General features: G+C 48.2%; 1 protein-coding gene across 1 annotated transcript in view; it reads right to left on the bottom strand.

The window, feature by feature from the left end:
* The window catches only part of LOC147105997 (uncharacterized), a 297066-nt gene that overhangs the window by 179437 nt on the left and 90731 nt on the right, over nucleotides 1–26898 (bottom strand). The window contains exon 14 of the mRNA XM_086009782.1: nucleotides 2754–2870. Within this exon, the coding sequence (XP_085865908.1) occupies nucleotides 2754–2870 (117 nt within the window). The remainder of the gene's footprint in view (nucleotides 1–2753; nucleotides 2871–26898) is intronic.

Genomic DNA, 26898 nt, shown 5'->3' with positions numbered 1-26898 from the left:
TCTTAATCACCATGGATCCAACCCAACGAGGAAGGAAACAGTGCGGGATCTAGTTCAGGGGAATGAAGTGGGGAAAGTGGAGCCTATTTCAGTGGGAGAGCATCTGGGAAACAATGATCACAATATCAGGTTTAGAGTAGTTATGGAAAAGGACAAAGAAAAATCAAACGTGAAAATATTCAGCTGGAGGAGGTCAAATTTCAGTGAGTTGAATAGGGATCTGGCCCTGGTGGATTGGAATCAAAGATTGGCAGGTAAAACAGTTAATGACCAATGGACCAGAGTTTTATAAAGGTTTATCATAATTTCCACACTTTTGTACTCTATACCTCTTTTCATGAAGCCCAGGATCCCGATGAAATGGGCAGACACAGGGCAGATAAAATTGAACGCAGAGAGGTGTGGCGTGATTCATTTTGGTAGGAAGAATGAGGAGAGGCAACATGAACTAAATGGTACAATTTTAATGGGTGTGCAGGAACAGAGAGACCTGGGCGTGTATGTACACATGTCTTTGAAGGTGGCAGGACACATTGAGAAGGCTGTTACAAAATCATCTGAAGAATAAAGATGGAAACGGGGACGATTTTCCCCTGGGAAGTTTCAGTGTCAGTTATCTGTACAAGTCCTTCCATCTCCAGTGTGTCCAGCCCTACACACACATTGGAAAGAGCCGGGGCTGTTGAAACAGGAGGCCGAGCTGTGACAGTCGTGGCTTCCACTTTGACATTCATTCACATCTGAAGTTTAGAAGAAAGGAAGAATTCATTGCACAGCAAGGTCCCACAAACAGCAATGAGATAATGACCAAATCATGTTTTAGCGGTAATGTTTGAGGCATAAATATGTGCCAGGACACCTTCAAAATAGTGTCGTGGGATCCTTTACCCAAGAGGACTCATCCGAAAGGTGGCATCTCCAATAGTACAGCATTCCCTCAGTACTGTACTGGAGTGCCAGTCTAGCTCTTGTGCCCAAGTCTCTGGAGCGGGGCTTGAACCCACGACCTTCTGACTCAGAGGTGAGAGTGCTACCCACTGAGCCACAGCTGACACCAAAGCACAAACCTGAATGGCTGCAATTTCAGCCAATCACATTGTTGCTCTATTTATTTTTAAATAGTTCCATCCGCCATTTTTATTTCTGACTCAGGTGAAAATAGAAAGCGGTAGAAGTAAAATGTATTGAAACGATAACAATCGCAGAAAAAACTGTGGATAAAACTTGCCTTATCCTTAAATCAGCCAATGTATGTTAGAAATACCTTTAAGAAGCTTCCCCTCCCCCACAGAGGCCTGTCTATCTCTGAAGCCTGGGGATTGAGTGATGCTGCATTCAGGCTCAGTTGCGATGTCCCACTGTGGACACTCACTGTTACAGCAACACATGAAGAATGATCCCTTGTGTGGTGGGGGCCTGAGCAACTGTACCCTAGTAAGGGGTCAATGACTTAGATATATATCTGAAAGGGACAAATTCTCTGGGCTATGGGGAGACAGCAGGAGTGTGGGATTAATTGGTTAGCTCTTTCAAAGAGCTGGCACAGACACGATGGGCCGAACGGCCTCCTTCTGTGTTGAATGATTCCAGGACATCCAGAGTGGAGGAGAGAAAATTTAACCAAAAAAAAACAGTGGAAGCTACAATCTCGTGCGAGTGGTATTTTTTACCAGGTATAGATTTCACTGAACAACTCAAATCTGTGTGTTAGACCTGGATTGGAAAAAATTGGGAATTAGAGAGTGAAACAGGACGGATAATGAGGAAAATGTGAGCGACACTTCCACTCACCTAAAGATTAACCAAAAGTTGTCATTTTTTTCTGTATTTTACTGATTTCCCTTTTAATCCTATTTTCCCCCTGACTTTTTTTCCCCTTTACCTCATACTGAGATAGAGTTCATGAGTTGCCAGACACACTCGGATGCCTCACCCAAGTAGCCATTATTGAAACGTTGGCCTCGACAGGAAGTGTCTGCAGGTTGTTCGAACATGGGAATAATTGTCGTTACCCATTGAGGTTTTTAATTAACTCTCAACATCAGTAAGGCAACTGTACCCCAGCAAGAAGTCAACGACTTAGATATATATTTGAAAAGGAGAAATTCTCTGGGCTATGGGGAGTCAGCAGGAGTGTGGGATTAATTGAACAATTAATCCCTTTAAGATGCATGGCCACACGATGCTCTAGGGATTGTGCACAGCTGGCTTTTCATTGTAAAAACCGCGCGGGCCTGTTATTGTGAATGGCCTGCGCAGCTGGTTAAAGGGGCTGCGAGGCACCAAAAGAAATTAGAGGGAACATTGGCCGTAACCATCTTAAATCAGCAGCTACTGTGCAGTGATGCCATCAGTCCCGGTTTCCATCATTACAACCTCACTTGGGCTCAGAGATAATCACGCCCATGTAAGAGACATCCAGGGTTTATGGGCACTGGGAAAAGGAGGAAGTAAAGCTCACCCACCCTCCCATGCTGGGTACAGTTCAACAATTGGTAGACGCCCTACAACACCTCACCCAGGGTGTTAGCTTTGACAGTAACTGTCAGTGGGATGTTTCATTGTGATGGGAATCATGCCCATTGCTAAACTTTTCAATTCATTCTCATCATCAATAAAGCAAACTTCAGAACTGCCGCCCCGATCTCAGCCATGACCCGGTCTGGTTTGGAACTTGACAGAAGGTCCAGCCCTATCTGGAAGCAGTGACTTCAGTTCATTACCCAACGGGTTCAATGATTCCCATCACACACCTGTGCAGACAGATCCATTCCAGGTGTAGCCAGTCACACAGGAACATCTGAAGCTTCTGTCCTGCTGGGTACAGGAGGCATTGGGTCCACACGGATTGTTGAGACACACGTCACTAACTGCAGATATAAAACAAATGTGATGGTTTAGAAAAGATCACAATGCAGCTGAATACAATCCCCTAAACATGTTACTGGCGCTATAGACCCATGAGTGATACAGAGCATTGGAACCTGTCCTCTCATTACTCAGTATACTCCCCATTGAAATATCTAATTGTCTAAAGGTGCGTTTCTTTCCCCTGAATATTTCATCAATTTTCTCCCCTCCTTTGTGGAATTAGCGGATCACAGTGAGTGTGCCAATGGGGAGCCTGCAATTTTCTACATTTGCTTGACTAGGGATCAGTAAAAATCACGGAATGCCATCTCCAAACAGTGAAGGCCCAGTTGAAAGTTCACAGGTGTGGATTGTGTGAGAGCAGAATTTCCTGCAGGAGTTCCTCATGGCAGTGTTCTCGGCCCAACTATTTTCAGCTGCTTCATCAATGACCTTCCCTTCAACATAAGGTAAGAAATGGGGATGTTCGCTGATGACTGCACCGTGCTCAGCGCCATTCACAACTCCTCAGATAATGAAGCAGTCCATGCCCGCGTGCAACAAGATCTGGACGAAGTTTAGGCTTGGGCTGATAAGTGGCAGGTAATATTCACGCCAGTCAAGTGCCAGGCAATGACTATCTCCAATAAGCGAGAGTCTAACCACCTCCCCTTGACATTCAACGGCATTACCATCACCGAATCCCCCACCAACAACATCCTGGGGGGGTCACCATTGATCAGAAACTTAACTGGACCAGCCACATAAATACTGTGGCAACAAGAGCAGGTCAGAGGCTAGGTATTCTGCGGTGAGTGTCTCACCTCCTGACTCCCCAAAGCCTTTCCATCATCTACAAGGCACAAGTAAGGAGTGTGATGGAATACTCTCCACTTGCCTGGATGAGTGCAGCTCCAACAACACTCAAGAAGCTCGACACCATCCAGGACAAAGCAGCCCGCTTGATTGGCACCCCATCCACCACCTTAAACATTCACTCCCTCCACCACTGGCGTACCGTGGCTGCAGTGTGTACCATCTACAAGATGCACTGCAGCAACTTGCCAAGGCTTCTTCGGCAGCACCTCCCAAACCTGCGACCCCTTCCACCTAGAAGGACAAGGGCAGCAGGCGCATGGGAACACCACCACCTCCAAGTTCCCCTCCAAGTCACACACCATCCTGACTTAGAAGTATATCGCCGATCCATCATCATCGCTGGATCAAAATCCTGGAACTCCCTACCTAACAGCACCGTGGGAGTACCTTCACCTCACGGACTGCAGTGGTTCAAGAAGGTGGCTCACCGCCACCTTCTCAAGGACAATTAAGGGTGGGCAATAAATGCTGGTCTTGAAAGTGATGCCCAGGTCCCATAAATTAATAAAAAAAAGATTTGTACTCTGTTGTAATGCCCACCATGAAATACCAGCCTGCTGTCACTCATGGTCGAGGCTGTCCCATGAAGAATGGATACTTGGAGGAGGTACTGGCGGTGGAGTTGTAACTGAGTAAGGGGGACAGCTTCAGGAGGGGATGGTGGGAGGCAGCTGGACAAAGAAAGAACACAGGACTGATTTGCAACCATCGCTGCTTTTTACAGTAGGATCGGATACATTGGGCAGTTTATTTCCCACCTTTGAACTTATGTAAAAGTTTAAGTTGTGCATGAATTTATTGCTCCGCTTCTCCATTTCTTTACGCAACAAGAGGTTCTATTTTTTATCCGCAATCACATTTCGAGGCAGTCACACATATTTCAGGGTTCAGACAAACCTCCAAGCTCCACAAAATTTTATCGGAATGGGCAATAAATGCTGGCCTTGCCAGCGACGCCCAGGTCCCATAAGTGAATAAATAAAAGTTTTAACTGAATAAGTGTGACGGCTTCAGTAAGGGATGGTGGGAGGCAGCTAGACAAAAATGAACACAGGACTGATTTGCAACCATGTAAAAGTTTGAGTTGTGTATGAATTTATTGCTCCGCTTCCCCACTTCTTTACTCAACAAGAGGTTCTATTGTGAAGGAATAAGCCATAGAGCCTTATTGAACCAGAAGGTGCATGGCTCCGACAAGCTGACCTTTTGGGAACAAAACAATGGTTCACCCTGGATAAGGTATTCTAATTTAAACTTCGTAAAGATGGCACATAAAATAAGGAACACCTGCCGTTCACACTGTTTTTATATGGTGTCCTTAGAACACTTGGAGATGAGACAAGATTCTGGCTGATGTAGCAGTAAGAGTTGCAGAGGTCAGCAGAAAGATGAATAGAGATAATTAACTTGTGTAGTGCTGTAATGCCGGGAATTGCCACTCGGGCTATATAAGCCTGTATATTGTGTATATCCGTTAGAACCCCCTCCAGACTTTGCTTAGTAAACACCTATAAACCAACTCCTGTCTTCAGTGTCTTTATCAACACACGGACACTACAGTGGCGACGAAGTGGAAACGGACTTACCTGCAATTCGGCAGCACCTCAAGGACATCGATTCCTCGGGCGTCCAGAAGACTCAAGAAAGTGAGAGAAGCTGTGGTTTCACCAGCTGGCCAAGCTGGTGGCAGGTACTGCGCTAATTCTTCCTGGGCATCAGGCTGGGGCTCCAGCGGCTGGCTCTACAGCTGAGACAGGCAGCGAAATCGGAGGCAAGCAATAACGGACTGGGAGGGAGCACTCGGGAGATGGCCGGCGCGGCAAGCAGGTCAGCGTTCAGACCTGGAGAGAAACTCCGGTGGGAACGAGTCTCCAACAGTAAATAAAAAAAAAAAGAACGGAAACCGCAGTAAACAGCGTTGTCATCGGCAGCAGCGGCGGGAAAGCACGGGAAGCGCCATATCTTTGCTGCAGAAAATTTAAAAAAGCGCGGGAAGCGCCATATCTTTTCTGAAATGCCTAAGTCTGGCAATATTGATGCTTTTGATAGCGAAATAGAGGATTGGACCACATACGTGGAAAGAGTAGAGGTATATTGCACTGCAAATGGAATAGAAGATGAAAAAAAAGCTTCAGTACTTCTGAACTTAATGGGTGCAAAGGCATACGGGCTGTTACGAAATTTAATCACTCCAGCCAAACCAAAGGACAAGAATTTTAAAGAAATTGTTGATACCCTGCAGGAGCACTTAAACCCAACACCGCTGCTGATAGCAGAACGATTCAAGTTCTTCAAGAGAAATCAACACAAGAATGAAAGTAATGCTGATTACCTAACTGAATTAAGAAAGCTATCAAAGTACTGCCAATTCGGGGCAGGACTATCAGATTATCTTCGAGACAAATTCGTTTGCGGTCTCTTAAGTGAAGGAACACAAAAAAGGCTGCTTTCTGAAAAAGATTTAACATTGGACAAAGCTTTCAGTATGGCTGTATCATACAAAGCAGCAGCAAGAGGAGCTGCAGAGATACAACAAAAGACACAGGACTTCGGCACCCATGAAATGACACAGGGTTTCGAAAGATGTTATCGCTGCGGCAGATCCACCCATAACCAGAGGGACTGCTGGTTCAAGGACAAAGCATGCAGGCAATGCGGAAAGATTGGACACATTGCACGGGTATGCCGATCTGGACAAAATAAATCCACAGACAGAAAAAAAAAAATCAATAAAGAAAAGTACAGGAAGGTACAAATGATGACGGACAGTAGCTCCGAAGACCAGAAGAGCGATAGCGACTTCGAAAACAAGAGACTAAGCTGTCTCAAATTACATAATGTACTTGCCAAAGATGATTACCAAACCATTTGGGTTACCCTCACGATAGCAGGGTCCCCAGTTAAAATGGAGCTAGATACAGGATCAGCTCTAACCGTAATAAATCGACGGGATTACGAGAGGCTATTTTCGCATATACCTCTAAAAGACACATCCATTATCTTAAAAACACCCCAAAGGAAAAATAAGGGTGCCTGTTGTATACAACGGCAAAGAAATACAAAAGTTGTATTTATACATTCTACAAGATGGTGGTCCACTGTTGTTGGGACGTGAATGGATCAGAAAGATACGTTTAGACTGGCACTCCATTCAGGCACTGACGGTGACCAGTAAGGAAAAAAAAATGATGACATCATACCTGAACGATTAAAAGACATCTTGGCCAACGCCAAAGAAGTGTTTCAAGAGAAACTAGGAACCTTGAAAGGCATCACCGCCTCAATAAAAGTGGAAGATGCAGCAATTCCCAAATTTTTTAAGGCAAGACTGGTGCCATACGCAATACGTCCAGCAGTCGAGGCAGAGCTGGAGAATTTGGAAAAAGCAGGCGTATTATCCAAAATAGATTGGAGCGAGTGGGCAACACCCATCGTTCCAGTCATGAAAAAAGCATTGAATAATGATAAAGCTGAAGAACAGAGAAAAATTCGCATCTGTGGAGACTTCAAGGTGACTGTAAACCCGGTCCTTCAAACAGTACAGTATCCTCTTCCGAGGATAGAAGATATTTTCGCCTCACTATCCGGAGGGAAACGTTTCACCAAAATTGACTTGGCACAGGCATATCTACAGATGGAGGTTGAGGAGGCCTCTAAAAAGTATCTCACGATAAACACACACAAAGGCCTGTACCAGTACAATCGACTGGTTTTTGGAGTAGCATCAGCTCCAGCTATCTGGCAAAGAGCTATGGAGCAAGTCCTGCAAGGGATTCCGGGGACTCAATGCTACCTAGACGACATCCTTGTAACAGGAGAAAACGACAACGAGCACCTTGCCAATTTGGAGCAGGTGCTCACTAGGCTGAAAGAACGGGGCCTACGAGCGAATCGCCCCAAGTGCGAATTTTTCCAAAATCAGATATCATATTGTGGCCACATAATTAATAATGAAGGGTTGCATAAGTCACCTGAAAAAATTGAAGCGGTCATAAAAGCCCCAGCACCTGAAAATGTTTCACAATTAAGGTCGTTCCTGGGATTAATAAATTACTATCATAAATTTTTACCGAACTTATCAACTCTTCTACACCCTTTTAATGAACTTCTACAAACAGGAGTGATTTGGAAATGGAACGAAGACTGTAAACGTGCCTTCCATAAATGCAAAGACTTAATCACACCCGAAGAAGTTTTGGCTCATTACAACCCATCACTGCCAATAAGACTTGCGTGCGATGCATCCCCTTACGGCATAGGAGCAGTATTATCCCATAAATTCCCTGATGGCTGAGAACAGCCGATAGCTTTTGCGTCACGCTCATTAAACTCAGTTGAGCGTAGCTATGCCCAAATCGACAGGGAAGCACTCAGCCTGGTATGGGGAGTGAAGAAATTCAACCATTACCTACACGGACAAAAAATTTACCTTGTTGACTGACCATCAACCCCTCATCTCCATATTCAACCCTAAAAAAGGTGTTCCCATTATGACAGCGCAAAGGCTACAGAGGTGGTCCCTTTTTCTAGGGGCACACCAATACAACATAGAATACAAAGGATCAAAACAGCATGGGAATGCTGACGGTTTATCGCGCCTACCGTTGCCAACGGTAGAAGAGGCACCTACAGTAGACCCAGTAGAGATGTTCCACTCTACCATAGTGGAATGTCTACCAGTAACAAATTCTGCCATTGAAAGGGAGACGAGAAATGACCCGACTCTCTCACGGGTCTACGATTTAACAGTGAAGGGATGGCCAGCACATGGCGAACCACTGTTGCCAGCATTCTCGCAAAGAAGAGAACAGCTGTCAGTGTGCCGACGAACCTTGATGTGTGGATCCAGAGTGGTAATTCCACCCAAACTCCAGGATAAAGTGCTAAAGGAGCTTCACGAGGGGCATCTGGGTGGAGTGAAAATGAAGAACCTAGCTAGGGCGTTTGTATGGTGGCCAGGTATCGATGGAGACATCAAAGAAATGACCAAGAGCTGCCTATGATGCCAGAAGGTCCAAAACGCTCCACCCCAAGCCCCTCTACATCCATGGGAGTGGCCCTCATCTCCCTGGCAAAGGGTGCACATCGACTTTGCTGGTCCATTTATGGACTCAATGTTCTTAATCGCGGTTGATGCACACTCCAAGTGGCCAGAGGTAATAAAGATGTCTTCCACCACCACGGAAAAAACCATCACAGTATTAAGGACCATATTTGCCAGGAATGGGCTGCCGGAACAGATATGTTCTGATAATGGACCACAATTTATGTCCGAAGAATTCAGAAAGTTCTTAAACAATGGGGTTAAGCACTACACGTCCGCCCCATACCATCCCGCCACCAATGGATTGGCTGAAAGGTTTGTCCAGACCTTCAAGAAGGCCATAAAGGCCATGGGTAATGAAGACATAAAACTTCAGCACAAGGTGGATAACTTCTTATTCGCATACAGGAATGCAACACATATGGTTACCAACCAAACTCCCGCCATGATGTTCTTCAATAGAAACCTAAGATGCCGGCTGGATTTGGTCAAGCCCAACATCAGAAGGGACGTGGAGAACCGGCAGTTTCAAGGCATGAATGAAAGGCCAACTAGAACCTTCCAGATAGGTCAACAAGTTTTGGCCCGGGACTACCGTACCGAGAAATGGCAGCCTGGAACTATCTGCACACGACTAGGACCACTGATGTATACCGTGGACATCGGAGAAAGCATAATAAGGCGCCATGCTGACCAAATCATAAAGTCATCCAAAAAGGGACAACCTACACCACAACTCTATACATCTAACGATGAAGTAGAGATACCCATATCTACCTCCGATCCGGTGATACTGGAACCCAATGAACCCGACACTGGCATTCAAGCCGAATCAGCCTTGCCAGAAGAACCTACTACACCACCAGAAACTACTACACCCCCGAGGCGTTATCCGGACCGAGTCAGGAAGCCTCCTGAGAGACTGACTTATAATTAATTAACTGCAGCAATGTGTATATTATTTTGCTTATAACATGTAATTAATAATTACTTAAAATATGATGTACTGGTTAGCTAAAAGGGGAGGAATTGTAGTGTATGTGCCTTTAAGAGCCCCAGGTGTGCTGTAATGCTGGTAATTGCCACTCGGGCTATATAAGCCTGTATATTGTGTATATCCGTTAGAACCCCCCCGAGACTTTGCTTAGTAAACACCTATGAACCAACTCCTGTCTTCAGTGTCTTTATCAACACACGGACACTACAACTTGCATCAGCAGAAAACCTTAAAGGAAATACCACTGGAAAAGGGTATAAATATTGAACTCTCAAATGGGATATCAGACTCGCTTTAATCGGGCAAAATGATTCTCGGCTTCAGAGGCAGCTCTGTAGTCTACCACTCTTTGTATCTTGGGGATCAAAGTTATTTGATATTGATGGATATCCTGCATAAGAAAACCTTAAGAACTGTAATACTGTAGCAAAGTTAAGATTTAAAAGCATGATTCTCTGTTAAAAAGATAGTGGGGGAGAAATTGGGTATAGCCCCACTCAGGGCACTAGAATTGGCGATGCGCAAATTTTATCGCCAGGCACAACTTATCGCCACCTTGAGCGATATTGGGTTGCTGCGCCCCTGAAGGTGATTGCGGCGTTGATTCAGGCACTGCACGGGAGTCTTAAGGCGCTAACTCGGCGGCGCTACTCAATATGGTGGTGTCCGGGCGCAGCGCAGGTGCTGTCAATAATCGATTACCCCGAGACATGCTGGCGCCGGCCAGCTCTTAAAGGGGCGGGTCAATTAGGATCAGCAGACACACTCTGCGCCTTGTAGGCCTCAACATCGGCGCTGTGCTTTCTGTGGCGTTACAAACTTTGAGGATATGGAGAGGGTGAGGCAGAGAGCGGAGTGCTTTACCGATGGGGCATTGGATGCTTTGGTTGGCGAAGTGGAGCACCGGCGAGCTGTGCTGTACCCCGACAATGACAGGAGGCCTCATCAGAGCGAGTACCGCAGGGCTTGGAGGGAAGTTTGTCAAAGAGTCACCTCAAGCAGCGTGGTGGCCAGGACTCCTGTGCAATGCAGGAGGAAGTTCAACGACCTCACTCGGGTCATTAGGGTGAGTGCCTTTTTCGCCATCTTCTTCATCCCTCCATCTGCACCTGACATTATGGCCAGAGGGTGCTCGAAGCCCCAATGGCCATCTGTCAGCCAGCACCCATGGCCCTTTCTGGAAACACACATGCACATTCTGCTCAATGCATAATGGAAGGGCTATTCTACCATGGGGGGCATGTGATGTCAGCTCAATGCATAATGGAAGGGCTATTCTACCATGGGGGGCAAGTGATGTCAGCTCAATGCATAATGGAAGGGCTATTCTACCATGGGGGGCACGTGATGTCAGCTCAATGCATAATGGAAGGGCTATTCTACCACGGGGGGCATGTGATGTCAGCTCAATGCATAATGGAAGGGCTATTCTACCATGGGGGGCATGTGATGTCAGCTCAGGCCAGCATGTTTCATCACTTCCCGTCCTTTCTCCTGCAGGCCAAGCTGGCCAGGAACTGGAGGGAGCAGCATCGTACCAGTGGAGGCCCTCCTCAGCTGCTGACACTGACGGCCCTGGAGGAACGAGTCCACCAGATTGTTGGAGGCCAGATGATTGGTCCTGTCACCACTGGAGCTGCCGACCCCATTGTGCACAGTGATGGTAAGGTCATCACCTTTTGGAACTCTCTCCTTCCACTTGTTCCCCCCAGCAGCATGCTTTTCCACTCTGGACCTATGTCAGAGCATTGAAGCACTCATGCATCCCTTGCTGCCACCCTGTCCTTTCGCTAAAGCCACTCTTCAACCTCCCTGCTTTCAGATGCTGCATCACCAGCTCGGGAGCCGGGCCCTCAAGCTGCCACTGCCACTGACTCCGGAGGCGACGAGCAGGAGGAAGCCGGACCATCCCTGCCACCCTCAGGCGAGCCAGCCCCTCTGCAGACTGGGGAGACTACTTCCTGGAGGGAGCGGGGGGGGAATGCTCTGTGGAGGAAGCAGTTCCAGGAACCAGCGGGCTGCAGCAACGCAAGGGGGGTAGGGAAGTTCGGGGGCCGTCTCCACGGAGGGCGAGTCAGGCCGCGAGTACTGCTGCACAGAGCGCAGAAGAGGTGCGTTCCCTCACAGAAATGAGCGCCCAGGCTCGGCTCAGGCACACTGAGCTCATGGCTGCAGTGACAAGGATGCCTGACTCCATCGAGACACTGGCAAGGAGTGTCCAACACTTCGGGGCAGCACAGGCAAGGAGTGCGCAGGACTTCGGGGCAGCACAGGTAAGGAGTGCGCAGGACTTTGGGGCAGCACTGGAAAGGAGTGTGCAGGACTTTGGGGCAGCACTGCAAAGGACTGTCAAGGACTTCGGGGCAGCACTGGAAAGGACTGTCCAGGGCATCGGGTCATCACTGGAAAGGACTGTCCAGGGCTTCACCGAAGCACTTGCACCTGCCATGCAAGTGCTGAGTGCTGCCACGCAGTCATTCGCTGGTCTCATGCAGACGCATATTGATGCCATGCGACCAATGACTGCTGCCACCCTCGATGGATCAGGCGGTATTACCCGGGGCCCATGCAGCATCACTGCAGGGCATCAATCTGTGGACCAGCCGATTGGTGCGCATGCTGCGGTGCTGCCCCGTCAGAGTGCCAGTGTGTTGGTCGACCAGGGAGCTGCTGTCTGCTCTCAGGATGTCAGCATTCCTGATGCCACTGCTGGCACATCTCCAATGCAGCTGCCACCACCTGCAGGACAGATTGCTTCCACCCATGCACAGTTGGAGCAGTCAGCATCCGGGCCCTCCAAGGCCAGAGGTCGTCCAGGACGTCCCTCAGGGGGGAAAGAGTAGAAGGTGCTGCTGAGACGTCTTATTTGTAGAAATCAAGGCCATGGATGCTGGTCTGAATGTTAATTCTGTTATGGATAGTCTCCCGGGTGTGCGAGCCACCTGGTCTGAATGTTAGCTCTGTTTTGGATAGTCTCCCGGGTGTGCGAGCCACTTATGTGTTAGTGTGTTACTTTTACTTTCTGTAGCCATTGCTTTGTCAGGTTGGAAGGAAGCACATTTTGCCAAATAAGCAACTTTTTTTATTTACATTGCCCATGTCTGCTATTTACATTCATACTGCCCTTCATAGGCTTTGGGTTATCCGACCGGTTCCATTCGTGCTCCTCGAATGGCACCAAGCATTCCGTCAGAGGGGCCTAGAAGCGGCCTGTTATCAGCCTCTGACGGATGGCCCTTCCAGTTTGTTCCTCCCTCCCGTCTTGCTCCTCCTCCTCCTCCGCCTCCACCTCCACCTCCTCCGCCACCTCCTCCGCTGGTGCTTCCAAGTCTGCTGGCATTGGCTGGGTGCGTAGGATGGCGAGGTTATGCAACATGCAGCAGACAACGACGAAGTGAGAGACTCGCTCTGGTGAGTACTGCAAGGCGCCTCCGGAATGGTCCAGACAGCGGAACCGCTGCTTCAACACACCGATTGTGTGCTCCACAATGTTCCTCGTCGCCTGATGGCTCGCATTGAAGCGTTCTTCAGCAGGGGTGCTGGGCGAACGGAGCGGGGTCATCAGCCATGGGCACAGAGGATAGCCCTTATCACCGAGAAGCCAGCCTCCTGGGTGAGCCGGGGTCTCGAATAGGTCTGCAACTGAAGTCTGGCACAGGATGAAGGCATCGTGGCTGCTGCCAGGGAACTGCGCATTGACTGTGAGGATCAGCTGTCAGTGGTCACAGACCAGCTGAACATTCAAGGAATGGAACCCTTTGCGGTTGCGGAACTCCTCCGGATTCAAAACAGGCGCCCGCAAAGCCACGTGCGTGCAGTCAATGGCGCCCTGCACCATGGGGAAGTCCGCTATTGCTGCGATGCCCTCTGCGCGCTCCTGCTGCTTCTCCAGTATCACAGGGAAGGAGATGTACTGCCGCCTCCTTTTAAATAGGGCATCTGTTACTTGACGGATGCAGCAATGCACCGCAAACTGTGATATGTTCGCGATGTCCCCAGTTGCGGCCTGAAAGGAGCCGGTCGCATAGAAATTCAGGGCAACAGTCATCTTGACAGCCACCGACAGAGAGGTTCTGCACCTTATCTGAGGCTGCAGATCTGGCTGAAGCAGGGGGCACAGCTCAGTCACCACCTCCTCTCTGAAGCGCAGTCTTCTAAGACACTGCTCCTCTGACATGTTCAGGTAAGAGAACTGTTGTCTGAAAACTCCGGCAGCGTAAGGTCTGGTGTGACGACGTCTGTTGGCCCTCCTTCGTCTGGCCATTCCTGCCCCTCTCTCCCTGCGTCTCTGTGCCCTTTCCAAATGGTTCAGCAGCAGGACGTTCCCCTCCAATGCAGCCCCCATAATAACAGCGCACAAGGAATTGAAAGCGAAGTAAATGCTCACCAGCAGCAAGGTGAAGGTCAGAAGGCTGAAGTTCCTCTGGCCAGCGCTGGCTCACTGGTGCAATGGCTCTCAGAGTGCAGCTCAGCAACTCTGTGAAAGTCTCGAGGAAGTTGTGCTCCCAAAATGGCTGCCGCTTTTATACCAGTGCGGTCCCCTTTAAAGAGCACCCCCCCAGCCCGAGAGCGACTGGGGAACGTTCCAGGTAAGCAGTCCTTATTAGCGCCAGGTGGAACGAAGGGGCGCACCACTGAATTTCCGGTCCAGGGCGCCAAAAAGGCGTTGCACACTGAAATGATGTCATGATCTGCCTGCGCCTGCAAGCAGGCGCTAAAATTTAGTGCCAGTGCTAAAACCCACTCAATATAGCAAGAGGCGCTGGGTTCACTGCGCCCAGGCGAAAATTGGCTAACGCCCCACTTCTCGGCCTCTTTAGGCGCTAATCGCTGGCGCAACCAATCGAATTTGTCCCCCAATATGTTTTCTCTTTTTAGAACTGTTAATGTTGCGATTGACTGATTCACCAACTGTAAATTGCATGTCGGTTCTTTAATAAATCTCTATATATTTTTAGAATTGTCTCGCATAAGTCTTCTATATCAAAATCTTGCAAACTCAATCTCTGTACACTCTTTGGTAAAGAGTTGTAGAATTCTGAGAGAGTTTTCCGGACCCTAATAATATCTGGGACGTTACAGTCTAGCTAAACTTATTAAAAGCGCTATCTGGAGGACGGTACCATTCTCAGGTCGTTCCTTTCCTTTAGGGAGAGATAGCCCGGACCTTTAGACCCAATTAAGCGTCTTTAGGATTCGGCTACCTCAAACTTTAGTTGAAAGTGAACGTCTGAGAAATACGCCTGATTTGGGGTAGCCCTAAAGGGGCTAGGACTAGTAAAAACCCCTTCAGTTAGTGACCAATGTGTGTGTCATCGAGTTGATACAGAACCCTATACTTATATTTATATCTATATCCATCTCGTAGATTGTTAAGTATCGAAGGAATGTGTTACTGACAGTGGTACTAAGACCTAGATTTAAGTCTCTAAAGATGACAAGTCCCTGATCAGGCCTTGTAGAACTTAAATCAGAACTCCCTCAATATAACATTGAGGTCTAGAAATTTCTTATAAAGTTCATATTAAATCCTACTTGAGGTTAGGTCCTGACGAAATGGCAAACCCTGTCGGATTTGGCCAAGTCTTTTTATTGGGAAATTCAAATGATTGCTACCATCAAGTCATTTACTGTGATGGATCGTCAATGATGATTAAAAAGGGACATCCCAACAATCCTCAGCTGGAATGGGGGTAGTAGTATGGACTTTGAGATTCCTATTCTTTTTATCCAGAATTACTGTCCATTCCCCTTGGCCATAAGACAGCGCAATATGCTGAAGCCGCAGCACTACGGTATGCTTTAGAGAAGGCAGACCCTATAAAACCCACATTAATCTGTACAGATAGTGACTATTGTAAAAGAGGATATAACCAAGATCTAGTTTTCTGGGAACAAACAAACTTTACCAATCATAAGGGTAAACCCATAAAACATAAGTTATTGTGGGAAGACATTCTCCATTCGAGGATGGAGAAACAGAATTGTCAGGTGATTCATGTAAACGGGCATACCACTGGGACAGTACACTCAAAAGGAAACAGTCTTGCGTGGGAACACTGAGCAGCGGCGGCAGTTAAAACCGGCGGCAGCAGCAGTGAGGCCCGACTAATTCAACAGCAGGGGAGAGAGGTAAAAAGTCATCAAAGTGTGACGTCACCAGGAAGCAGGTAAGTAATTGGTTGGTGAGTATTTCTCTCTTTTTTTAAACTTTAACTCTGGTTTATAGTTTCTAAGGTCTCTCTAGTGTAGCAGGGACTGTTGGTAAACCAATTAACTGTAGTGTAATTAGTGGGATTGATTGATTTAATTTAAATTCAATTAATTAAAGGGTAAGTCATGGCAGGACAGCCGGGCCCCGTGATCTGCTCCTCCTGCGATATGTGGGAACTCAGGGACACTTCCTATGTCCCTGACAACTACATGTGCAGGAAGTGCATCCAGCTGCAGCTACTGACAGACCGCATTGCGGCACTGGAGCTGCAATTGGATACATACTGGAGCGTTCACGGTGCTCAGGACATCGTGAATAGCACATTTACGGAGTTGGACACACCACAGGTAGAGGTTGGACAGGAAGAAAGGGAACAGGTGACCAACAGGCAGAGTACTAGGCGCAGGCAGGTAGTGCAGGGGTCCCCTGTGGCCATCCCCCTCTCCAACAGATACACCACTTTGAGTACTGTTGGGGGGGATGGCTTATCAGAGGAAGGCAGCAGCAGCCAACTTCCTGGCACCAGGGATGGCTCTGCTGCACAGAATGGGAGGAAAAAGAGGGGTAGAGCTATAGTAATAGGGGATTCAATTGTAAGGGGAATAGATAGGCGTTTCTGCGGCCGCAAAAGAGACTCCAGGATGGTGTGTTGCCTCCCTGGTGCAAGGGTCAAGGATGTCGCCGAGCGGCTGCAGAACATCTTGGAAGGGGAGGGTGAACAGCCAGTTGTCGTGGTGCATATAGGCACCAACGATATAGGTAAAAAGCGGGATGAGGTCCTAAAAGCGGAATACAGGGAGTTAGGAGATAAATTAAAAAACAGGACCTCAAAGGTAGCAATCTCAGGATTGCTACCAGTGCCACGTGCAAGTCAGAGTAGAAATAGAAGGATAATTCAGATGAATACGTGGCTAGAGGAATGGTGCCAGGGGGAGGGATTCAAGTTCCTGGGACATTGGAACCGGTTCTGGAGGAGGTGGGACCAGTTCAAACTGGACGGTTTGCACCTGGGCAGGGCTGGAACCAATGTCCTAGGGGGAGTGTTTGCGAGTGCTGTGGGGGAGGGTTTAAGCTAAAATGGCAGGGGGTTGGGAACCTGAGCAGGGAGACAGAGGAAAGGGAAACAAGGATAAAAGCAAAAGATAGGAAGGAGAAAAACAAAAGTGGCAGTCATGAAATCAATGGTTTAAATCAAACATGGCCACAGTAAATAATAATTCTAATAGGTCTAAGAGCGTTAAAAAAACAAGCCTGAAGGCTTTGTGTCTTAATGCGAGGAGCATTTGTAATAAGGTGGATGAATTGGCTGCGCAAATAGAAGTAAACAAATACGATTTGGTTGGGATTACGGAAACGTGGCTCAAGGAAGGCCAGGACTGGGAACTCAACATCAAGGGGTATTCAATATTCAGGAAAGATAGGCAAAAAGGAAAGGGAGGTGGGGTAGCATTACTGGTTAAGGAAGGGATTAACACAATTGTAATGAAGGATATTAGCTCTGATGAGGTGGAATCTGTATGGGTAGAATTGAGAAACACTAAGGGGAAAAAAACATTAGTGGGAGTGGTTTATAGACCTCCAAACAGTAAGGCGGAGGTTGGGGATGGCATTAAAAGGGAAATTAAAGAAGCGTGCAATAAGGGCACAGCAGTCATCATGGGTGACTTTAATCTACATATAGATTGGGCCAACCAAATGAGTAACAATACTGTGGAGGAGGAATTCCTGGAGTGTTTACGGGATGGTTTCCTGGACCAATATGTCGAGGAACCAACAAGAGATCAGGCCATCTTAGGCTGGGTATTATGTAACGAGAAAGGATTAATTAGCAATCTTTTTGTACGATGCCCCTTGGGTCAGAGCGATCATAATATGATCGAATTCTTCATTAAGATGGAGAATGAAGTAGTTGACTCGGAGACTAGGGTCCTCAATTTAAATAAAGGAAACTACGATGGTCTGAGGAGCGAGTTGGGTAGGATTGATTGGGGAATGGCACTCAAAGGGTTGACGGTGGATAGGCAATGGCAAACATTCAAAGACCGAATGGATGAACTGCAGAATTTGTTCATCCCAGTTTGGCATAAAAATAAAACAAAAAAGTTGACCCAACCATGGCTAACAAGGGAAATTAGGGATAGCATAAGGTCCAAGGAGAGGGCATATAAATTGGCCAGAAAAAGCAATAATCCTGAGGATTGGGAGCAGTTTAGGATTCAACAAAGGAGGACAAAGGGATTAATTAAGAAAGGGAAAATAGAATATGAGAGTAAGCTTGCAGGGAACATAAAAACTGACTGTAAAAGCTTTTATAGATATGTGAAGAGAAAAAGATTGGTGAAGTCAAGCGTAGGTCCCTTGCAGTCAGAATCGGGGGAATTTATAATGGGGAGCAAAGAAATGGCAGACCAACTAAATACATATTTTGGTTCTGTCCTCACAAAGGAGGACACAAATAACCTCCCAGAGATGCCGGGGAACATAGGGTCTGATGAAAGGGTGGAACTGAAAGAAATCAGTATTTGTAGGGAAATAGTGTTAGGAAAATTGATGGGACTGAAGGCCGATAAATCCCCAGGGCCTGATAATCTACATCCTAGGGTACTTAAGGAAGTGGCCCTAGAAATAGTAGATGCATTGCTGGTCATCTTCCAGAACTCCATAGACTCTGGAACGGTACCCATGGATTGGCGGGTAGCTAATGTTACCCCACTATTCAAAAAAGGTGGTAGAGAAAAGGCCGGGAATTATAAACCGGTAAGCTTGACATCGGTAGTGGGGAAAATGCTAGAGTCCATTATAAAAGATGTAATAGCAGAGCACTTGGAAAGCAGTGACTGGATCGGACAAAGTCAACATGGATTTACAAAAGGTAAATCATGCTTAACTAATCTACTGGAATTTTTTGAGGATGTAACTGGTAAAATAGATAAGGGAGAACCAGTGGATGGGGTGTATTTGGACTTTCAGAAGGCTTTCGATAAGGTCCCGCATAAGAGAATAGCGTGCAAAATGAAGGCACATGGGATTGGGGGCAAGGTATTGACTTGGATAGAGAACTGGTTGGCGGACAGAAAGCAAAGAGTTGGAATAAACGGGTCGTTTTCCGAGTGGCAGGCAGTGACTAGTGGGGTACCGCAAGGATCGGTCCTAGGGCCCCAGCTGTTCACAATATATATTAATGATCTGGACGAGGGAATTGGATGTAATATCTCCAAATTTGCAGACGACACAAAGGTGGGTGGGAGGGTATGCTGTGAGGAGGATGTTGTGAAACTCCAGCACGATTTGGACAGGTTGGGTGATTGGGCAGAAACATGGCAAATGCACTATAATGTGGATAAATGTGAGGTTATCCACTTTGGTGGCAAAAACAGGAAGGCAGATTATTATTTGAATGGCAATAGATTGGGAGAAGGGGAAGTGCAAAGAGACCTGGGTGTTCTTGTACACCAGTCGCTGAAGGTAAGCATGCAGGTGCAGCAGGCGGTTAAGAAGGCAAATGGTATGTTGGCCTTCGTAGCAAGAGGGTTCGAGTACAAGAACAAGGATGTCTTGCTGCAGTTGTACAGGGCCTTGGTGAGACCACACCTTGAGTATTGTGCGCAGTTTTGGTCACCTTACCTAAGGAAGGATGTTCTTGCCATGGAAGGAGTGCAGCGAAGATTCACCAGGCTGATACCTGGGATGGCAGGAATGACGTATGAGGAGAGATTGTGTCGATTGGGCTTATACTCACTGGAGTTTAGAAGATTGAGAGGGGATCTCATTGAAACCTATAAAATTCTGTCAGGCCTGGACAGACTAGATGCAGGAAGGATGTTTCTGATGGCCGGGGAGTCCAGAACCAGGGGTCATAGTCTAAGGATAATGGGTAAGCCATTTAGGACTGAAATGAGGAAGAATTTCTTCACCCAGAGAGTGGTGAACCTGTGGAATTTTCTGCCACAGAAGGCGGTGGAGGCCAGTTCATTAAGTATATTCAAGCAAGAGTTGGATATATTTCTTAAGGCTAAAGGGATCAAGGGAAAAAGGGAGAAGGCAGGGACAAGGTACTGAATTTGGATGATCAGCCATGATCTCATTGAATGGCGGAGCAGGCTGGAAGGGCCGAATGGCCTACTCCTGCTCCTATCTTCTATGTTTCTATGTTTGCAGACGAACAAGCGAAACGTTCGGTCTGCATGACACCCCCTCGAGAGGGGCCTGCCAATATTAGTGTTATCACTAGGGCAGAACAGGCAGCTAATGAGGATGAGGAACTGATTCAGCTATTAGACCCAACAAAAGAGAATCCACCAGGATATCCATCAAAACACTTTTACTCAGAAACCCCTACTGGTATTGTGCTAGTTAAGCTGCCCAAGGGAAATCGAGAAGTACCCCCGAGACACAGACCTCCTTCTGGGCCTGCTCCTGGGCCTGGCTAAAAGAGCCATCAATTGGTCCAGGCAGCGGGCGGTCGAGGGGGTTGTCCAGCTGGATTGCCTGCCTCTCTTCCGCGGCCATGTTCGCGCCCGGGTGGCCCTGGAGATGGAGCACGCGGTGTCCGCCGGCGCGCTTGAGTATTTCCGCGACCGGTGGGCGCCGCGGGGACTGGAGTGAATTATCAACCCGGAAAACCAAATTTTAATTTGATTTGTTAAGTTTTAGTTGAACTTTTGTTTATTTACAGTCCAATTGTTTTTTTTTTGGGTCCAAACAAAAAGAGTACCCCCAAGGCACAAACGAGAACAGCTTGTAAAAGAAGCTCACGAGGGCATAGGTCAAGCAGATTGTGGTGGCAGAGCAACATTCTGCAAATTGACACCCTTATATTGGTGGCCAGGCATGCTTAAGGCCTGTAAAACATACGTGGCAAATTATGTGTATTGATGGATGCACTTCCTTCAGCTGGATGTTCCCCACAAAAACTGTTTTGGAAAACGCACTCGCCAATGCTATTACTGGCATAATTACTGTAGCTGGTGCACCCAAAATCTTACACTCCGTTAAAGGCAGAGCCTTTGTCTCCAAAGTCTTCAAAGACTACTGCGAACAAAAGGGGATTGAGTTAGAGCACAGCACGCCACATCTTCCGGAATCAGCGGGGTTGGTGGAACGTAAAAACCAGGAAGTAAAAAAGCTATTGGTCAAACTGTTGAGAATCAGGGGAAATAAGTGGACCACCGACATTCCGCTGGTGGATGCTATCACTTAATAATGTGCCCGCATCTGCATCAGGGACAGTGTCCCCTAAAACTCCATGGGGGAAAAATTCAGTATCACCCTGTTTGGGGCGCCATTATCAGCCGTGTGCAAAGTTTAGCGCCTGGCGCTAATTATCGCCTCCGACAGCAAACTTGGCTTTTATCGCCCCTGGAGGTGATTGGAGTGCTAAATCAGGCACTACACAACTCTCTTAAGGCTCTAAGGCCGAGGTGCGAGACGCTACCTCAGAGGGTGGGCGCAGCGCAGGTGCTGTCAGTTAGCGATTGAACACAGACACACTGGCGCCGGACAGCTCTTAAAGGGGAGGGTCGATCTTGCTCTGCAGCCACGCCCTGCTCACTGGAGCCTTGAATCTCGGCCTGGAGAGACCTGTGGCTAAATCTAGCAGCCAGACACTATGGAAAGGGCCAGGGAGCGAGCACAGCGCTTCTCCGAGTGGGCTTTGGAGGCTCTGGTTCACGGGGTGGAGCGCAGAAGATCCATTCTGTACCCAGAGAGTGGCAGGAGGCCTTTGCCACGCGAGTACAGAAGAGTGTGGAGGGAGGTGGCTCAAAGCGTTTCCTCAAGCAGCATGGTGCCTAGGACCCATGTGCAATGTAGGAAAAAGTTCAACGACCTCACTCGGGTAGTCAGGGTGAGTGCCTTTTTTTCAAAACCTCTTCATCCCTCCATCTCAACCTCACTTTATGGCCAGAGGGTCTTGAAAACCCCAATGCCCAACACTCATCCAACACCTATGGCCCTTTCATCAAACACACACGCGCATTCCACACTTTGCATACAGTAAGGGCTATTCAACCATGGGAGGCATTTCAGGCAAGATCATGGCTACATACAGTAATGGCTATTCAACCATGGGAGGCATTTCAGGCAAGATCATGGCTACATACAATAACGGCTATTCAACCATGGGAGGCATTTCAGGCAAGATCATGGCTGCATACAGTAAGGGCTATTCAACCATGGGAGGCATTTCAGGCAAGATCATGGCTGTAGATTTACTCAGACGCCGTCCTTTTTCTTGCAGGCCAAGCTGTCGCATAATAGGAGACAGCAGCAACGGACCGGTGGAGGGCGGCATCACCTTCAAGCCCTCAGCGATCTTGAGGAGCACGTCCACAGGATTGTGGCAAGCCGGGTGATTGGTCCAGTCGCCACTGGAGATGCCGACCCAGTTCTGGACAGCAATGGTAAGGTCATCACCTTTTTGTCCTCTCTCCTTCCACTTGTTCCTCACAACAGCAGCCTTTGACACTTTCAATCCAAATCACTAAATCGCTGCACTCATGCCTCCCTTGCTGCCACCCTGTCCTCACGCTAAAGCCACTCTTGTACCTCCCTGCTTTCAGATGGTGATTCACCAGGTGAGAAGACTGGCCCTCAAGCTGCCAGTGAGAGTGAAGCTGAAGGCGAGGAGGAAGAGGAAGCCGGACCATCAGTGCAACCCTCTACCAAGGCAGCCCATGCCCATACTGGGGACACGCCTTCCCTGGAGGGGAGCAGGGGGGAATGGTCTGATGAGGGTGAAGCGCCAGGACCCAGCGGGCTGCAGCAACGCGAGGGAGGAGGGGTGTAGGAAAGCTCAGGGGGCTTCTCCCCGGAGGGAAAGTATGGCCTCGAGTCCTGCTGCACTGGACGCAGACGAGGAGCGGGTCCTCGCTGAAATGAGCGCCCAGGCGGAGCAAAGGCACACTGAGCTCATGGCTGCAGTGACAAGGATGCCCGAATCCATTGAATCACTGGCAAGGAGTGTGGAGCACTTCGCTGTAGCACAGGCGGCTGCCACGCAAATGCTAAGTGCTGCAATGCAGTCAGTGGCTGGTCTCATGCAGACGCAGATTGAGGCCACGCGAGCACTGACTGCTGCCACCCTCGCTGGATCGGGCAGATATCCCCGGGGCTCTCACCACACCGCAGCAGGCCAGCAATCTGTGCTCCGTCAGATTGCTCTGGATGCTGAAGTGCTGCCCCGTGGGCATGCCAGTGTGTCGGTCGAGCAGGGAGTTGCTGTCCTCTCTCAAGATGACAGCATTCCTGCTGCCACCACTGGCACTTCTCCACTGCAGTTGTCACCACCTGTAGGACAGACTGCTGCCGCCCATGCAGAGTTGGTGCAGTCAGCAGCCGGGCCCTCCAGGCCCAGAGCTGGTCCAGGCTGTCCCTCAAGGGCATCTGCAGTCTCAGTTTCTGACACTCAGCAGCCTTCCCCCAGCCTTGCTCCAGCCACTGGGGTCCCATTACGGAGGAGCTGCAGGGTGGGAAGGGGGGAATTTCGCAAGGGAAGCAGATCAACCTTGAAGGGCAAAAAGTAGGAGGTGTGGCAAAATGTTTTTCATTGTTTTATTGAAGGCCGAGGTTCGTGGTCAAAGTTTTGTTACTGTTTTGGACATTGTCTCCAGGTTGTGAGAGCCAGTTATGTGAATGACTGTTTTTTTTTGTATTTCTTTCCATTACTTTGTCATGCGGAAATGAGACACACAGAGTTTGTGAAATGAAGAAGTGTCTGTATTCAAAATGTACATGTTTGGTCTTTGCACTCATTGTTGCCTTGACCGGCTTAGGGGTTGCGGGATGGTTTCATTCAGGTTGTTTGAATGGCAGAATCCATTCCCTCAGAGGGGGTCTAGAAGCGACTTGCTATGAGCCTTTGAAGGACGGCCCTTCCACTTTGTGACTCCCTTCCCGCCTTCGTGCTGCTGATGATCATCCTCCTCATCTTCCTCACCTCCTCCTCCTCTGCTGGTGCGCCAATGTCTGGTGGCATTGGCTGGGTCCTGGGGGTTGAAAGGTTATGCAGCATGCAGCACACAACAACGAAGTGGGAGACTCGCTCAGGCGAGTACTGCAGGGCTCCTCCAGAATGGTCCAGACAGCGGAACCGTTGCTTGAGCACGCCGATTGTGTGCTCAACGATGTTCCTGGTAGCTTGATGGCTCTCGTTGTATCGTAGCTCAGCAGGGGTGCTGGGCGAACGGAGCAGTGTCATCAGCCAGGTGCACAGAGGATATCCCTTGTCCCTGAGAAGCCAACCTCCTGGGTGATGCGGTGCCTGGAAAAGGTCTGCCACAGAAGTCTGGCGCAGGATGAAGGCATGGTGGCTGCTGCCTGGAAAGTGGGCATTGACAGCGAGTATCAGCTGTCTGTGGTCACAGATCAACTGGACGTTTAAGGAATGGAAGCCCTTTCGGTTGCGAACATCCTCAGCATTCTCTTGCGATGCCCGCAAAGCCACATGCGTGCGTCAATGGCGCCCTGCACCATGGGGAAGGCCGCTATCATCGCAAAGCCCGTTGCGCGTTCTTGCTACTTGTCCGGGGCCATGGGGAAAGAGATATACTCTTGTCTCCTTTTAAAGAGGGCATTTGTTACCTGACGGATGCAGCAATGCACTGTGAACTGGGAGATATTGGCGATGTCCTCAGTAGCTGATTGAAATGAGCCGGTGGCATAAAAGTTGAGAGCCACTGTTATCTTCACTGCCACCGACAGAGACGTCCTGCTCCTCAGTTGAGGCTGCAGATCTGGCTGAAGCAGGTGGCAGAGCTCAGTGACCACCTCCTTGCTGAATCAAAGCCTTCGCAAACACTGCTCCTCAGACATATTAATGTAGGAGAACTGTTGGCGAAAAACCCTGGGAGGGTAAGGTCACCTGTACCGAGGCCTGTTGGCCCTCCTCCGTCTGGCCATGATTGCCACTCTCTCTCTGCGTCTCTGTGCCCTCTGAATGTGATGGAGAAGGACAACGTTCCCATTCATTGCAGCCCCCATAGTATCTGGGCAATCAAAGTTATGAAGGTCAAAAAGCAAAGTACCTGCAAAGTTATGGTCAGAAGCCAAAACTACCTCAGACAGCGTTGACTCAATACAGAACTCTCTCTTTGTCTCTCTCCAAATCTCTCTTTCTCTCAGAATGAGTGGTGCAAAAATGGCTACCACACAAAAGCCAGGAAGAGGCCCCCTTTAAATAGCACCCCCCCCCCCCAGCCCCACAGCGACTGGGATGCATTCCAGTCAAACTGTTGTTGGTAGCACCAGGCGGAAAGGAGGGGGGGCGCCACTGAATTTCCGGTCCGGGGCACCCCAAGGGCGTTGCACTCTCGAATGATGTCAAGATCTGCGTGGGCAGGAGATCGGGCGGTATTGTTTAGCGCCGCCGCAAAATGTCCGGTCAATTTCGCGAGAGGCACAGATATCGCCGCGCCTGGGCGCTAGTTGATTTGCACCCCACTTAGCGCCCTCTTAAGGTGCTAATGGGTGGCGCTACCAACTGAATTTTTCCCCCAATATTATTTAATGTATGGGGTTGAGATGCAGACACCGCTTACCCATGGTTCTTTTATTGCCACTACACTCACGGATTCCTTGACTTGACAGCAACAGTTGGATGTAAAAAAAGTAACAGAGGAGATACATCAAATTTATCAGAGGATAAGGGAGACAAATAGGCAGAAAAATTTGACAGACAAAACATGGCAATTAGCTCTGATGATGTGGAATCTGTATGGGTAGAACTGAGAAATACTAAGGGGAAATAAAATTAGTGGGAGTGGTATATAGACCTCCAAACAGTAAGGCAGAGGTTGGGGATGGCATTAAAAGGGAAATTAAAGAAGCGTGCAATAAGGGCACAGCAGTCATCATGGGTGACTTTAATCTACATATAGATTGGGCCAACCAAATTAGTAACAATACTGTGGAGGAGGAATTCCTGGAGTGTTTAAGGGATGGTTTCCTGGACCAATATGTTGAGGAACCAACCAGAGATCAGGCCATCTTAGACTGGGTATTATGTAACGAGAAAGGATTAATTAGCAATCTTGTTGTACGAGGCCCCTTGGACCGGAGCGATCCTAATATGATCGAATTCTTCATTAAGATGGAGAATGAAGCAGTTGACTCAGAAACTAGGGTCCTCAATTTAAATAAAGGAAACTACGATGGTCTGAGGAGCGAGTTGGGTAGGATTGATTGGGGAATGTCACTCAAAGGGTTGAAGGTGGATAGGCAATGGCAAACATTCAAAGACCGAATGGATGAACTACAGAAGTTGCTCATCCCAGTTTGGCATAAAAATAAAACAAAAAAGGTGACTCAACCGTGGCTAACAAGGGAAATTAGGGATAGCATAAGATCCAAGGAGAGGAAATACAAATTGGCCAGAAAAAGCAATAATCCTGAGGATTGGGAGCAGTTTAGGATTCAACAAAGGAGGACAAAGGGATTAATTAAGAAAGGGAAAATAGAATATGAGAGTAAGCTTGCAGGGAACATAAAAACTGACTGTAAAAGCTTTTATAGATATGTAAAGAGGAAAAGATTGCTGAAGTCAAGCGTAGGTCCCTTGCAGTCAGAATCGGGGGAATTTATAATGGGGAGCAAAGAAATGGCAGACCAACTAAATACATATTTTGGTTCTGTCATCACAAAGGAGGACATAAATAACCTCCCAGAAATACCGCGGAACATAGGGTCTGATGAAAGGGTGGAACTGAAAGATATCAGTATTTGTAGGGAAATGGTGTTAGGAAAATTTATGGGACTGAAGGCCGATAAATCCCCAGGGCCTGATAATCTACATCCCAGGGTACTTAAGGAAGTGGCCCTAGAAATAGTAGATGCATTGCTGGTCATCTTCCAGAACTCAATAGACTCTGGAACAGTACCCATGGATTGGAGGGTAGCTAATGTTACCCCACTATTCAA

Source organism: Somniosus microcephalus, chromosome 16, assembly GCF_052327205.1.
Source record: "Somniosus microcephalus isolate GS21.2 chromosome 16, FLI_Smic_1.0, whole genome shotgun sequence".
Lineage (NCBI taxonomy): Eukaryota > Metazoa > Chordata > Chondrichthyes > Squaliformes > Somniosidae > Somniosus > Somniosus microcephalus.
Note: the sequence above shows the minus strand (reverse complement) of the source record. Positions and strands in the feature narration are given on the sequence as shown.